The sequence below is a fragment of the Acanthaster planci genome, linkage group LG01 (genome assembly GCF_054643075.1).
Source record: "Acanthaster planci isolate LZ-2023a linkage group LG01, COTS_SCS, whole genome shotgun sequence".
NCBI classification, from domain to species: Eukaryota; Metazoa; Echinodermata; class Asteroidea; order Valvatida; family Acanthasteridae; genus Acanthaster; species Acanthaster planci.
The window spans coordinates 16115438-16129695 of record NC_141777.1 but is presented as its reverse complement, the minus strand read 5'-3'; the positions used below and the strand labels follow the sequence as shown (position 1 = coordinate 16129695).

The window sequence follows — 14258 nt, the reverse complement described above, 5'->3', positions numbered from 1 at the left end:
AGTGACAACAACACTCCTCGTGGCCAGTTGCCGTTGGCCAGAGTCACTAGGGCTTTTCCTGAGGTAGATGGACTCGTACGCACAGTGGACGCCTCAAAAGGCCGATCATCAAGCTTTGCCTCCTGGAAGGCGACCTGGATTAAATATATCCGGCCTCAGTAAGCTTTTCCCCACCACTTATTGTTTGTTTTTGCTTTCTTGTTGTTGGTTTTTACATTCGAAGAAAACTAGTAAATAATGCTTTAAACTTTTAAGATTTACTTTACCATTTTTAATGTAACTTCATAACTTTTAGTAGCTTCTTGGTGTCAAATGATTGATGATTAGTTGTAAATGTTGGTTCGTATAGCAACATTTAAGGGGCTGGGATGTTAAGGACTAAATTCATGTTGATACGCGTTTTGTTGGTTTAATTTTTGCGCCCGCACGTTCATCAACGTGCACCTGTGTTGCATGTGTGCGCCTTATTTTGAAATTTTTCTTTCGTTTAATATGTTCAGTGTTCTATCCTTGATGTCAATTACGTTAGAGTTTGATATTACATTTAATGCTACCTGAGTTCAACAAATTAAGTCATAAGTAATTTATATTCTTACACTGCTTACCGTACTTCTGAATATCCGACATAATGACTGAAACCATAGCATATTTCATAATGTTCATTTGATTTAGATAAGACGAAGTCATCACAGTAGCCGGCTGTCACAAGTGAAGTTTAATGTGTAGAAACCGATCGTAGCATTACCGACGACCGCCTCGTTGTCGCCGTATAATCTTTACAAAATGTACACCACAGTCCCACCGAATCCAGTCGTTTCGTAAACGCTCAATTTAGGGCCGTTTTCCAATACTCAATTTCGTCTCCATTTAGGTTCGTCTCCGAAACCAGTCCCCGATTGTGGTCCTAAAGTGTTTAAATTAAATTGAAAAAGTACCATAATGTTTGGCTCTTTTGCATCTTATTTGATGTTTTTAGGCACAACCAGACTTACTAATGTGCTTGTGGCTTTAAAGTCAGGTAGTAAAAACAGTTGAAGTCTATAACTCATCGAGGTCGAGTATTGGAAAACGGCCCAGGTTCGGCAACAGGCCCAAGGTGCGTGCGCCAAGCTACAAATGAGATCAAGGTTGAAATCTTCTACGGGTCCAGTCCACTAATTCAAGCCCCATTGAAAACAGTGTAAAATCAGCACCGTTCAGGGCCCAATAGCATGCACGCCAACATCCCTGAGATTTCTGAAACACAAATGAAATTCTTGTCTGGTCACTTATCTTTCAATTTCTTTTCAATTTTTGTGGGTTAACCAATTACATTTTTAATTATTCCCACAAAACAAAATCACCCCCCAAAAAGTGATTTTTCCGAAGTCTGATTGCAGCCATTTTTCAAGTGGCAACCCTCAACTTTTCGGGCACTTAGGACCATTTTTCAACCCTAGTTTTCAGCCCTTCTGCCCTCAAATGAAAGCTCAAAGACCCAGGGAGTTGATTCTGGCAACGATTTACACAATCTCACCATTTTGGGGGCCAAACAATCTCCTTTTGCAAAAGATACTGTGGGCACTTTTAATGCTAATGAGCTGGTCAGAAATTCTCACTTGATTAGTGGTCTGCACCCCTACGCTCTATACGGTCTTTGATTGACAGGCCCTGAGAAAAGGGTTAAGGTTGATTGGAAACGCAGGCACACATTTGGTACAGCTGACATGCATGACGTACGAAAAACACATGTAACACCTCTGGTCCACTTTATCAATGTAGGCTAGTACTCATAGGCCTGCTACATGTTAGGGCATATGCGTGACACCACGTACAAGAGATTGCATTCCAACATTTATGTATATTCGAGTGCACTAGGCCCTACACTTACTTTTATTTGTTTACGTCCATAATATCATAATTGACATTTACATGTAGGCCTATTCAGTGCCATGATGGCGACAGAGTCTAAAACTGAAGACAGGATGGAAGATGACAGTAGCCGGAGTAGGGTGGGAATTGGCCTAGGCCTAACCACGTTACTTCAGCACTTACAAGAATTGGGTAAGTTATGCCAATTAGGCCCATACTCAGACCCTTTCAGGCTTGGCTTGGTTAGACCTGTAAACAGGGCCCGACAAATACTCCTCCATCGTATGGGCCCTGTCCCGATTCAAAGGGATTTCTTTCGAAAAATTTTTCTGGGGGCATAACTATACTACATCCGCTTGATTTTATGAGCTGAAATTGCACCGGTATGTTCACTACTTATGGTGTAAACTATCCGCTAGGTTGCTAATTGTAGAAACTCGCCTTTTCCTCATTTGGAGGAAATAATGTTGCCTTTTTTTTGCCATTTTCCCACACCGTACGAATTTTGTCCTGATTTGTACATTACACAGACTCCTTTGTCCAGTCAAGTAATGGTACCCAGTACAAGAGCCTGTCTAGTTTGCACCCAGACTTCAGCACCTACGAATCTCGTTTAGATCTGCAAGAGTAGGCATGTTCTTCATAAAATGGATCAAAATGCAATTTCAGCTGTCATTTTTCAAAATTTCTAAAAGAGTGACTTTGATCATGTAAAATACAAATTAACACCTTCAGATTTATAAAAATGATTATATGGGGATAATTAGGCATAATGTGTACTTATAGTGGACATTTGGTTGGCTACCAGTGCAAAGCAAATGGAGCTGAATTCATTTAAAGTTTTACGTCAGAGTGTTCACACCAGAGGACTTGATTTCAAAACTTCTCTCAACAAGAAGGAGAATTCAGTATATTTTTTGTCTGATGTATTTTAAAGCATCTAAGAAATAACTTTATAGAAATATAAGCAATGAAAAAAAAACACAAAATTGACGGAAAATGATGACAAAAGTTTGGCTCTCTTCATTCTCTTACCGTTTATAATCACTCTCACTATACCAACTTATTTGCCAGGTCTTGTATATTTCTACCACCAAAAATTATCTTTAAGTTTGGCTGCATCAAAAATGTATGAGTGCAATATGTTTGTTGCGAACGTTTTATTTGACAGAATTTGATAACGTTTGATAATTTTGACAGAAACTGCATAACGTTCGAGAATGCCGAAAATGCTGTCACATGTAGTCCTCGAAAATTCCGTGCGCGATTTTCATTTTGCCGGTTATTTTGGAGATAACTCCGCCGAAAATGAAATTAAAATTAACAATTCTGAGCATCATGAATCGTATTTTATGTCTCAAATGTTATTTTTTTGCGAACGTTATTCAGAATGACAGATTTTCTTTAAGAAAAATTGTTCCGAAGAGAAAAATCGTAGAGCGTCGCCAATCCGTGGAGGGGTTCATGAATATCGAATAAAAAAGAGGGCGCACTATCTTGGTTGATGTCGAAGGTCAAACAGGCCACGATGCAGCGAAATGTTTCTCTAACGTCACCGCGAGAGATTGACGGAAGCCGCAAAATCGCCACAATCGGTATTTTGGACTGCGATTTCGGGAACATAGTTGAATATGTGATCGGTCCAGTCGTAAAAGGATGGTGGTTTGGCGGTGCTTTTTTGCACTCTTTTATAAAGCTTGTGTTATACATTGATATACGGATTTTACTCCCTTTTTTGCAGTCGATTTTTTGGACAATAATGACAGAATCTAGTGACATTTGCGACTGCCGACTTCGGGACCCGATTAATTGTGAGAGATACTTTTTAATTATGTGATTATGGTTTTAATATGTGTAAATATTATCACCTTTCACCACATTTAAATCTGTGTAAAATAACCTCGGGGATTATCACTCCTCAGTAAACTCTGTTCGCTCGGATTTTAACAGGGAGTTCATGTTCCTCAAAATTGCTAACGTTCGAGACTTTAATTAAGTAACTCCAATTAATTTGAAAGGTCAACACGGTCATCATTGTTCCAGATGTCAGCCATGACTTTCCTCATTACATCAAACATTGGAAATTAATTCACTGCTCTTCACTTCAGGAAAAATGAACCCCCGACGTTGAACATATCTAATGGTCCATATTTTGAGGAACCTGCCAGTACCTGTCGATCTAAGCACTTGTAGAAAATTACAGCTGTTTTGTGTTGCAGCTAATACAAAACGCCCTTGGCTGATTCCCTGTCCACACACACTGTTTGCGGCAAATCATTAGTAGTGCAGCTTGTTCTCTGTGACGTGACATGAAAGTGATGAAACAGCCATCATTTTTGTGCAAGTGGGGCAAAATTCGTCCAGAGTGGAAAAACGGCCAAAAAAGGCAATATTTTTCCTCTAATCAAGGAAGAGGCAAGTTTTCTACAATTAGCAACCCAGCGGACTTTTACACCGTAAGTAGTGAACATACCGGTGCAATTTCAGCTCATAAAATCAAGCGGATGTTTAGTTATGCCCCGGATAAATTTTTTGAAAGAAATCCCTATGAAGCGGGACAGGGCCTAGCATACGACGGAGGAGTATTCATTGGGCCCTGTTTATGGGTCTAGGCTTGGCAACCATGCTATCTGCATCTAATTTCAAGGCAAGCCTTGGCCAAACCTAGTAGTAGTAGTAAAGGCAGACTTCTTTTGACCATCCAGCAGGTTGGGGGCCATTCAAAATTTATAACGTTACAATTTTTTTTCTAAATAGGCCTAATGCTGGGTTGGTCAAGGTCAGCCCCCAGACTGGGGGTAGCCTACTGCCCCCCTCCGTATCCTAGGCCCCACAGCGGTCCGTTCAAAAAGTGGAGACTCTGCAAAAATGCCTTCTATGAAACCCCTTTTGCGTGTATGGATCATTCACCCCATCATTACTCAGATCATGATGTATTACTTCGGTTGATTTGAGTGGAGCGTTAGTATTCCTTTTTTTTGATTTTGGACTGGATCGTCATTCTAACGCTCTATGCCTGTACATATAGTAAGGTTGAAACAGTTCTCAAAAATTCCAAAGACTCACCAAAAATACACCACCCCCTATCACCCCCTACTGGCTCCTGTAAATGCCAACGTCAAATAGTTGAGGCTTCAATGATATTTCTGACGTCAAGTTCAAATCTGCCAAATCTGACTGTTTTTGCTTGACACACGTACAGCACTTAAACTTTCCGCTGCCTCCTCTCATTCAAATACAGGCGTATAGAGTTTTCTAGTGCAGAAAAAAAATTAAAAAGTAGAGACTTAAATTCCTGCAATTATCTTGGGAAATAGGCCTAGATGTACTTGCGTAGAACACAACCCAAAATTTGTTTATCCTTTCCTAATGTCTGATGTAAAGGTAAGATATTTTTCTATCAAAATGCATACCTTTTTTTCCGCGATAATAATCTTGTATATGATTAGGGAGAAGTTGAATGCAAGCGCTAAGTTAAGACAGCGCAAATGATCCCTAGAAGTTACGATCTCCATTTTTTTGGGGGAAGGATACTACCACGTGACTAATGGAAATACCCCTTTATAAACCACAGAAGCATGTCATTTCATGGAAAGCCTCCAATGTTATCGCAAACGCCCGTGCATGCAACGGCAGTGACATTCTGACCGCAACGAGCATGTGGATTGTAACATCTGTAGTAGGAGTCAGTTTCAATCAGGGCCATTTGTTTGCTACAGCGATTAACTCCAGATCGCTGACTGATACCAAACATAGTCGGGATGTGTTTGGTCTGGGAACTAATAGCATTATTACGTACCGGTAGACCCTCAGAGCATGACCAATGAACACTGATAAATGATGAACCGAAATGCATTCGATGCTAGGGATCGATCGAGTGTGAACTTGCTACCAGATATAGCGTAGTATGGTGGAGCACACACCATTCACTCGTCCAATCCCAATTCCGCACGATAATGATGCGCATTCCTGAAAATACCTGATGGCGGCTGTTTTCGACACATTGCATTCACGCATACACACAAGGCTTCATTACCAGTGATACACTGATAAAACAGCAGTTCGGATCACCATCTCTAAAGCTGTGTGGGTCCCAGATGACATCCAGATCTTTATCTGCCAAAAACATCAATACAAATTGTGGCTGTGGTTGCTCAAATTTACAGGAAACATGCTACCCATGATAGATCATGGGTAGCATGTTTCATGTAAATTAAACTTTCCTTTTATTTGGAATCCCTAAAAGCAAATTTAGGAGAGTTTTCGGTCGAATCTTGCGCTGGAGGTATTGAATTTGTATCAGTGGGTAGGCGGGTTCCGCTGATGAAAAATCACATGAAAAAAATTAAGTTTTGCCAAAGCTTACTTTATGCATGAAAATGTTGCAAATAAAAATCTCCACCGATTTACATGTACCATAGGAACATTTATGATAACTGTAACAATTTTCAAAAAAAGCCCTTAGAAATCACGGGTTTGGAAGTGGAGGAAGTGGCTTTTAGAGTGGCTGCAGCAGAACTGAATGAAGATTTCTTTCAAAGTAATCCAGATCAAAATGCTCTTGAATCAAACTGGAACTTCTTCTGAAATGGGCTAAACAGCATTGTAAAAAAAACTACTTCCAAAAAAGATTGTTAACCACTTCCTGCCGGGGGCTCTGGAATCTGAGACGTGTGGTTTATATGGGTGGCCGGGGTCTCCGAACTCAGACAAAGAAAACAGGGCCCTGTAACAAAAGACTGATTTTTCACTCTCAAAAGTGGTGATAATCCAGCCTTGTTTTGAAATTGTATACCAGGGTTTGGGGCATGTATAGCAAAGGGATTACCTCTGGGAACAAAAGCGCTCCACCTCCGCAGCGATGAGCCACACAGCACCGCTGCACGCTAATCTGGCCCTTATTGAAAAGAGGTCAGCAGTGCACTGAGCCAGATTCGTGAACAAAAGAAAGTTACATAACACTTCACAGTCTGGGCTCTTTTTACAAGGCTGCAGGCCTGGCTGAAATACTCGGGCGTCAATGAAGGTTACCTGTCAACTTAGAGTAGTGCCTAAAGATTACTTTGTGCAGCTATAAACGCCCATTAAATGAAATGATGAATTTTTGAAGATTTGTGAAAACGGAAAAAATGATAATTATGCCGGCCCAGCATCATCAACATTGAAAATGCCGCGGCATGAAATGATTAAAGGGAAAATTAGGCCAAGATGGTTGTCAACTCACCTTTTGCGTCTTACCAGGAAAAAAGAAAGATTTTATGTTCTTGCTGAGAAATCTGGAATAAATTCTCCTTTGAAAAAAGTCCAAAACTATCCACAGATACATGTATGTTGACCAAGAACTCTGCAAATCTCATCGAGCCCACGTGGAAGCCATGACATCTGCTGGTGACCCCAAGAAGTTCTGGCAATACATACATGTGTTACATGTACGTGTAAATCCCAACATAGAAATAATTCTGGTGCCCAGGTCCTCAAGGTAAAGGATGTTGATATAACCAAAGACAAGGAGAAAGCTTAGGCTCTAGGAAACCAATTTAGTACCATCTACACCAGAAATGAGGTGTCGCAGGTGCCATTTCTACGTGACAGTAGTTACCCAGATATGCCTGACAACGAGGTACATGTGTCTGTGGAAGGTGTTCTGAAGTTGCTTAAATCAGTGGATGTTTCCAAAGCAGCTGCGCCTGACCAAATACCAAATAGAGCCCGTGTATGGGCTGTGGATGAAATTGCCCCAATCCTTACACACATTTTCCAACAATCTTTTAACACTGATGTAGTAATACTGGATTTTTCAAAGGCTTTTGATGTAGTAATAGTATCACACCAGAAACTCCTCCATAAGATGGACCATTATGGCATCAGAGGCAAGATAAAGAAATGGATCCCTGCATTTCTAAATAACCGGTTGCAGAGAGTTGTTGTCAATGGTGAATTTTCTAGTTGGCATAAAGTTGTCAGCGGGGTGCCAGAGGGGACTGTGTTTTCCCGCACTTGTTTCTTGTTTTTAGCGATGACATCCAATCTGCTGCGAAGGGAGTAAGAAGGCTATTTGCTGACAACTGCTTCATACAGTATATCACCAGATTAGTTCAAATGAAGATGAGAGATTTCTGCAGGCCGACCCTGACAACCTCATTAAATGGGCTTATACATGTACTTGGGGTATGAAATTTATTATTAGTAAATGGAAAACTAAGTGAGTTTCTCATTAAAGCAACCCTTGTAAAAACCCTCTTATGCGATGAATGGTGTGGGTCTTAAAGCAACAAAGGAGTTCACGTACCTTGGGATACTATTTCAAAATGATTTAGGATAGGAAAATCAGACACAGTATGCTGTTAGAAAGGCAACAAGAGTCCTCAACTTCATCAAACAAAATTTTAACTTGAGCTCTAAAGAGGTCAAAGAAAGGTTATACCTTACACTCATCCAACCACTGTTAGAACCCATATAAAATCTGTCATCAGACATCATTGAGAGAATTCATTGCAGGGCAGCACGCTTTGTTCACAGAGATTACTCAAAGAAGAGTAGTGTCTCCAACATGTTATCGTCTCTTGGATGGGAGAAGGTAACTGGCAGAAGGGAAACTCACCAGATGACTTAACCCTACAAGATCATCAATCAAGTCATTGACATCGATGCTTCAGACTATCTCCAGCCAAAGTTGCACAGATCCAAAAAGGGGAATAATAACACATATGTTCAACATACCATAGACAACTGTTTTTAAGGATTTTTTTTTTTCAATTTTCAATTATGGATTGACCTGCCCAAACACATCGCTGATTCTGTGGCGCATGTGACCTTTATACAGAACTACTATAATAACATGTACATGTACGTCATGACTGAGACTTAGATGTCGACCCGTCTCGTGACCTCCTAGTTAAGATCCTTAGAGGATGTTTCAGGAGGAAACCAACCAAGTACAGAGTAAGCAATGTCGTTAAATTTTGTCTGAAATTCAAACACAACCATGTCCGGAAATTAGGCAATTCAGCTAATTTTCCCCTACCCGGCATCCCCCAAAAATCTCAGAATATCCCACAAAAAACAAAAAGATCTATAGAATTGATGAATTCTAGTAAATCATAAAATTGGGGGTGCTTTTAAGAGTTCATTTGCATTTCCGAAAAAATTGGAAAATCATGCTAAAACAAAATTTTATCAGAACTTTCAGCAGGTATACTGTGAAATTGGAGGTAAAATATTGCCCCCTGCATAAACGTTTGAAGCAAAAATTCAAAGTGCCAAACATTATGGTCTATGCTACTTTCAGTATGTAATCTCCAAGCGAGAGTTGTCATTAAACCCAAACTTTTTTAAGTCCTTGAAATCAACAATTTTGGAGGGCTGGATTACTAGTGTCCAACTATCCCTGCTGGATGGGCCATATGATGCAGTTAATTTTTTTAACAGTTACCAAATAGCTAGTTAAATAATAAACAACATGGACTGTGCAACCATAAAAGACAAAAACGAACAGATACACAACATGATTTGTGAGGTGTGAACAGTACTTACAGTACATTTACAAATCTATTCAGTCACTCTGGACTGGTTTCAATAATTTCCAACAAGTGAGTAAAGACAATGTACATGTAAATGGCAACCAACGAAAACATGACTGCCTTGTCCTCTCTCCTGGAGCGCTGCTCCGCTTGCACATGTGGCTGGCTGGCTCCCATAGGAACGTGCACAAAATCTTTCAAACTTTACCATCCCATAATTCAATATTCCGTAATCTGATCTTAACCAAACGTTGCATGTTTCTCTCTCAGACCCTAATCATCTATTAAAATGTGGACATTAAAAATTTTCCTCCTTTTGATAGTTGGAGCATTAGGGAGACATTGAAATGACTGATGTCTCCCTAATGTTGAAAAATTTACCACAAAATGTCTCCCAAGTGACCTATTTGGAAATATAATGTAACGACAAAATGTTCTTTTCCAGTGGCTACAATATATGTATTTATTCATTCATAATGTATATTAAGAAAGGGTCGGTTACAGTAGCTACAAAGAAACAAAGAAGAAGGAAGAAAAATCCAAAGTAAATCACAAAATCAAATCAAAGTGATGCATGTAATTAAAAGGGAAACAGCTAATATTCTGTTATGAATATGTTAATCAAATATAACAATGCCCTGGCATATTAAGAAGCAATCCCCTTTTAAATATTGGGATGAACTCGCAGAGCTGTGAATCATGGATCTTACCACAGAAATGCATTGCTATAATAGGTATATGTGCAGGATGCATGATTCCTGCAAACGGGGAAAAATGGCATACTAAGGGGGAACTCGCAAAAACAACCAAAACCAAAAGCCCTGTAACTAAACCAGTGATAAATGTCGCGGGATACTGGATTAATAGGGCCTCACACACCAATATTTGACTTCAGAAGAAAAGGACTAAAGGAATTTATGAATTAAACGTACCAATAAATGGAAAAATCAAAATGGTTAAGAGAGATCCACAAGGCAGGAAATCCAGGGAGGCCCTTTGTTTCTGGTAATGGATCGCCCACTGAGCACATTGTTCATTGACACTTTTCTGAAACCCCTTGTTCCACAGACCCCGTCATATATCCACGACATGCCAGATTTCCTTTGTAAGCTGGAAGACATCAAGAACCAGATTCCCAGCGAAGCCATCATTGGCACCATTGATGTTTCTTCTCTCTATACCAACATTCCCCATGAAGAAGGTATTCGTGCCTGCTGTTCTGCTCTCATGAAGAGCGGACACACAACTCCCCCCATCAGTGATGTCGCGACACTTATGAAACTTGTACAAACCAAGAAGAATATTTCTCCTTCATGGGCAAACACTATCTACAGGTACATACCAATAGCATGGCTATGGGCACCCGTATGGCTCCCTCCTTTGCTTGCCTCTTCATGGGTAACCTTGAAGAGCACATGCTTACTTCAGCACCATGCCGCCCTTAGATCTGGTGGAGATACATTGATGGTGTATTTTTCATCTGGACCAGTGACAGTGGCAGTCTAGCATCTGCATTAACCATATCAATTCTTTCCACAGGACAATTAAGTTCACTTCGAAATATTCCCTCCATCAGGCAAACTTTCTTGATGTAAGTATCCGGAAGGAGAACAACCTCGTGACTACTGACCTGTATTCCAAGCCCACAGATACCCATCAGTATCTTCACTCATCCAGTTGTCACCCAAGACATAGCAAGACTGGTATACAGCCAAGCACTCGGGCTGAGATTTCTCCCGTCATACACAGGAACTGAAGAGGCATTTGAATGCAATGGGGCACAGCTATCACCAGGTTCAATGCTCTAGCAATAGGGCCCGCTCCGTCCCTAGAAGTCTTGCACTCAAGGAGAAGACCCCCCCCCGTGAAGAAACAGTCCCCAGGGTTCCCTTGGTCACCACTTTTCATCCTTGTCTTCCTCCCCTCCGCAAAATAATCTACGACAATCATCATATCCTGCACACTTCAGACCGCTTAGCTAGTGCCATCCCAGACACCCACTTGTGGCCTACAGGCATCCCCGCAACCTCCTGGACCTTATCATTTGGGCAGAGGTGCCCCCTTGGATACTTCACCCCCCTTTCAGCAAGACATGTTCAAGTTTGATTCTAACAGATGTGTTGTTTGCAAGAACCATGTCCTGGAATCAGATATTCTTGGGACACTCCTCGGGTACCACCCACAGAACCAAAGGCACTATCACGTGTACATGTACATGTAACTCTTCTAATGTCATACATTTTATCTCTTGCAGGGTGTGCAGTATTCAGTATGTTGGAGAGACTAAGAACACTCTCAAGAAGCGTTTCTATCAGGCCACATATATCTACGGTCAACACCAAATGACTAGATACCTCTGTAGGCCACCACCTCGACCTTCATAACCGTTCTGTGTCTAACATGATATTACAGGGCACAAAATCACTTGTTACCGTAAAGATGCTGTTCGCTTCAACAGGGAGAAGCTTTGGATCAAACGCCTCCGCACCATACAACACTATGGCCCGAACATCCAAGAGGGAAACTAGTAATTAACACTCTTTTCTTTCCCTCTCTTTTGTCTGCAGATAATACCCCCTCCCACTTTGGGTCCAGTTCCATCCATGATACTTCTTCTTTAATCTCTTCCCACCTTACATTCCTTTGTTGTTCAACCATGCCTTTCTTACAATCCCTTCATCCCTTGCCCCTTTATCCAGCCTGCAGCTTTCTTGACCTTTCCTTTTGTCCTCTTGCAATCATCCATGCTTACTTGATTCTCTGTTTGCTTTTCGTCCTGTCCACTTGTCATTTTGCCTTTGACAAAGATTCAGCTAGGATCAAAACGTCATGCCCGCCATATTCTGAGATTTGTACTTTAGGTCAATGTAGTCGGCAAGCACTTTGTGGCAGTTTTATATCTTTTGAAAACGGTTAAAAGACTGAAAAGACTAAACACCAAAGACTAAAACTTTGAAAGGACTAAACCAACACATGTACAGTATGTCAAATGAGGTCTAGTGAGTATGCACTCACGCTTCAATCTGTAAAAAAAAAGAAAAGAAAGTAAATGACATAAGAATCAAAAACAAAATCTCTTTGTACGTGTTCTACATGTACATAGTCTTAGAAGTAAGTGCAGGGATTAATGTGTCAGAAACTAAAACTGTTCACTGGTCTATGGAGCTCATTAAGTATTCAAATCCCCTGGCATTTCCAAATAAACAATCAAATGAGGAAGAGAAAACAAAGAAAGGCATGTTCTGAGGCAAGTGGATGGAAGTACTTATACATCACTAATATGCTGAGGCCAAAACCAGAGTAGAAGATCTGAGAAAATTACAAAAATATAGAGATCTAAAAGTTATACATAAGTGATATACATGTGCGCGCTGACAGTGTAAGGGTCGGTGACCATTTAGACCCGGTTTGAAAAGGGTCCCCCGGTAGCCCGCCCGTGTAATGCCTGCCCGGTATTCAGGCTACTCCAGGCTGGTATCAGGCCTGTCTGCACATCATTTCAAAGTCCCTGATGAAAGGCTTCCCCCACCATGCTTCCACAGATGAATAGCTAAGGGTCTAAGCGGATAAGTGTAAACATTGTATAGAGCTGAAGGATTAAAAACCGTAAGCAGGTTCCTTCTGGGATAGATTACATGTACCAGTACTTGCAAACAATAGACCCGAGGATGGAGAAGTTTGAGATCAACAACCAGTCCAGCATCCCAGGCCGGTAGCCAGGCCGGTATGAAAGGGGTTTTTGCAACAGGGCGAGCTTACCGGGGGGGGGGGGCCTTTTCAAACCGGGTCAAAATGGTCACCGGCCCTAAGTCTTCTTTGCATCAAAACTTGACAAAGATATTCATTAACACTCAAGGAAAACTTCAGTGAATCAGGAAACTAATTCTGAGAGAAAAAGATGGACAAAACTTGGCAAAAAAGTTTAGAAACTGGATAACTGATTAACTTTATACATGTACATGAATAAATTTAGAAACAATCTGAAATAATTGTACATTAAAATGATTTTCCTTCACAGCTGATCGAATGAAGCATGGACATTTTCCTTTTCAAGATAAAGATGTCAGTATTGTTGAAAGTCTAGCAAAGGTTATTCAGCAACTGGTAAGTAAAGGAACTGTTTTTAATAAATTGTTATCTTTATCAGTGGTTTGGTTCTCCAGTATGGTTTTATAATCTTTACAAGACCTTTGGAAGGTATAGGCTTTTGGGTACACCATGGAATAAATCAGTTTGGGTATAGCAGACCCTAGTGTCTTGGGAAGGTGCTTGGAAAGGTTGATGTGCTTGTGGTAGCCGTTCATGTGGAGGGTGGACTTGATGTGCTGGAGTTTTTGGCATATAGGTTGTTGTGGTTGCAGATCTTGTAGGCACTGCGGACGAGGGTGCAGTTGGCTGAGGTCTTGATGGCTGGGTGGTGGAAGGATCTCTGGTGCAGGTACCGATTGGCGTGGGTGGGCTTACGGTGGATACGGTGGATGAGGGTGCCGTCTGGGCTCCTGGACAGGTGGACATCTAAGAAGGAGAGGTGTCTGTCTTGTTCTTGCTCCATGGTGAACTTGATAGTGGGGTGTTGCTGGTTGAGGTACTTGAGGAATTCTTGGAGGTGATCTTGACTACGGGGCCGTATGATGAATGTGTTGCCAACTTAGTGCAGCCAAATGATGGGTTTGAGGTTAGCGGTGAGGAGAGATGATGTTTCAAATTCTTCCATGAAGATGTTAGTTAGGACGGGGAGACATTTATCCCATGGTGTACCTGCAAGCCTATATCTCATGTCACTTCCACCGTGCAAAGCGGCAAGTCTTATTTTACAATGTACATGTACTTGTGCACCCTATAAAAATGCAATACCTCAAATATACTACTTAGCCATACAAAGCTTCC

The 14258-nt window shown here is 41.0% G+C and overlaps 1 protein-coding gene and 1 pseudogene across 5 annotated transcripts in view; both read left to right on the top strand.

Moving 5' to 3' along the window:
• Positions 1-1673: 1673 nt before the first annotated feature.
• The window catches only part of LOC110988543 (coiled-coil domain-containing protein 175-like), a 152922-nt gene continuing 140337 nt past the window's right edge, over positions 1674-14258 (top strand). The window contains exons 1-3 of one of the 5 annotated variants that reach the window (XM_087146811.1): positions 1674-1810; positions 1918-2043; positions 13390-13475. In XM_087146811.1, coding sequence (XP_087002937.1) covers positions 1932-2043; positions 13390-13475 — 198 coding nt within the window. In that variant the 5' untranslated portion in view covers positions 1674-1810; positions 1918-1931. Of the gene's footprint in view, positions 2044-13389; positions 13476-14258 lie in introns of all 5 variants that reach the window. The other 4 variants (XM_087146815.1, XM_087146824.1, XM_087146825.1 and 1 more) reach the window with 4 other exon arrangements.
• Positions 4479-13322, top strand: LOC147800469 (uncharacterized; annotated as a pseudogene).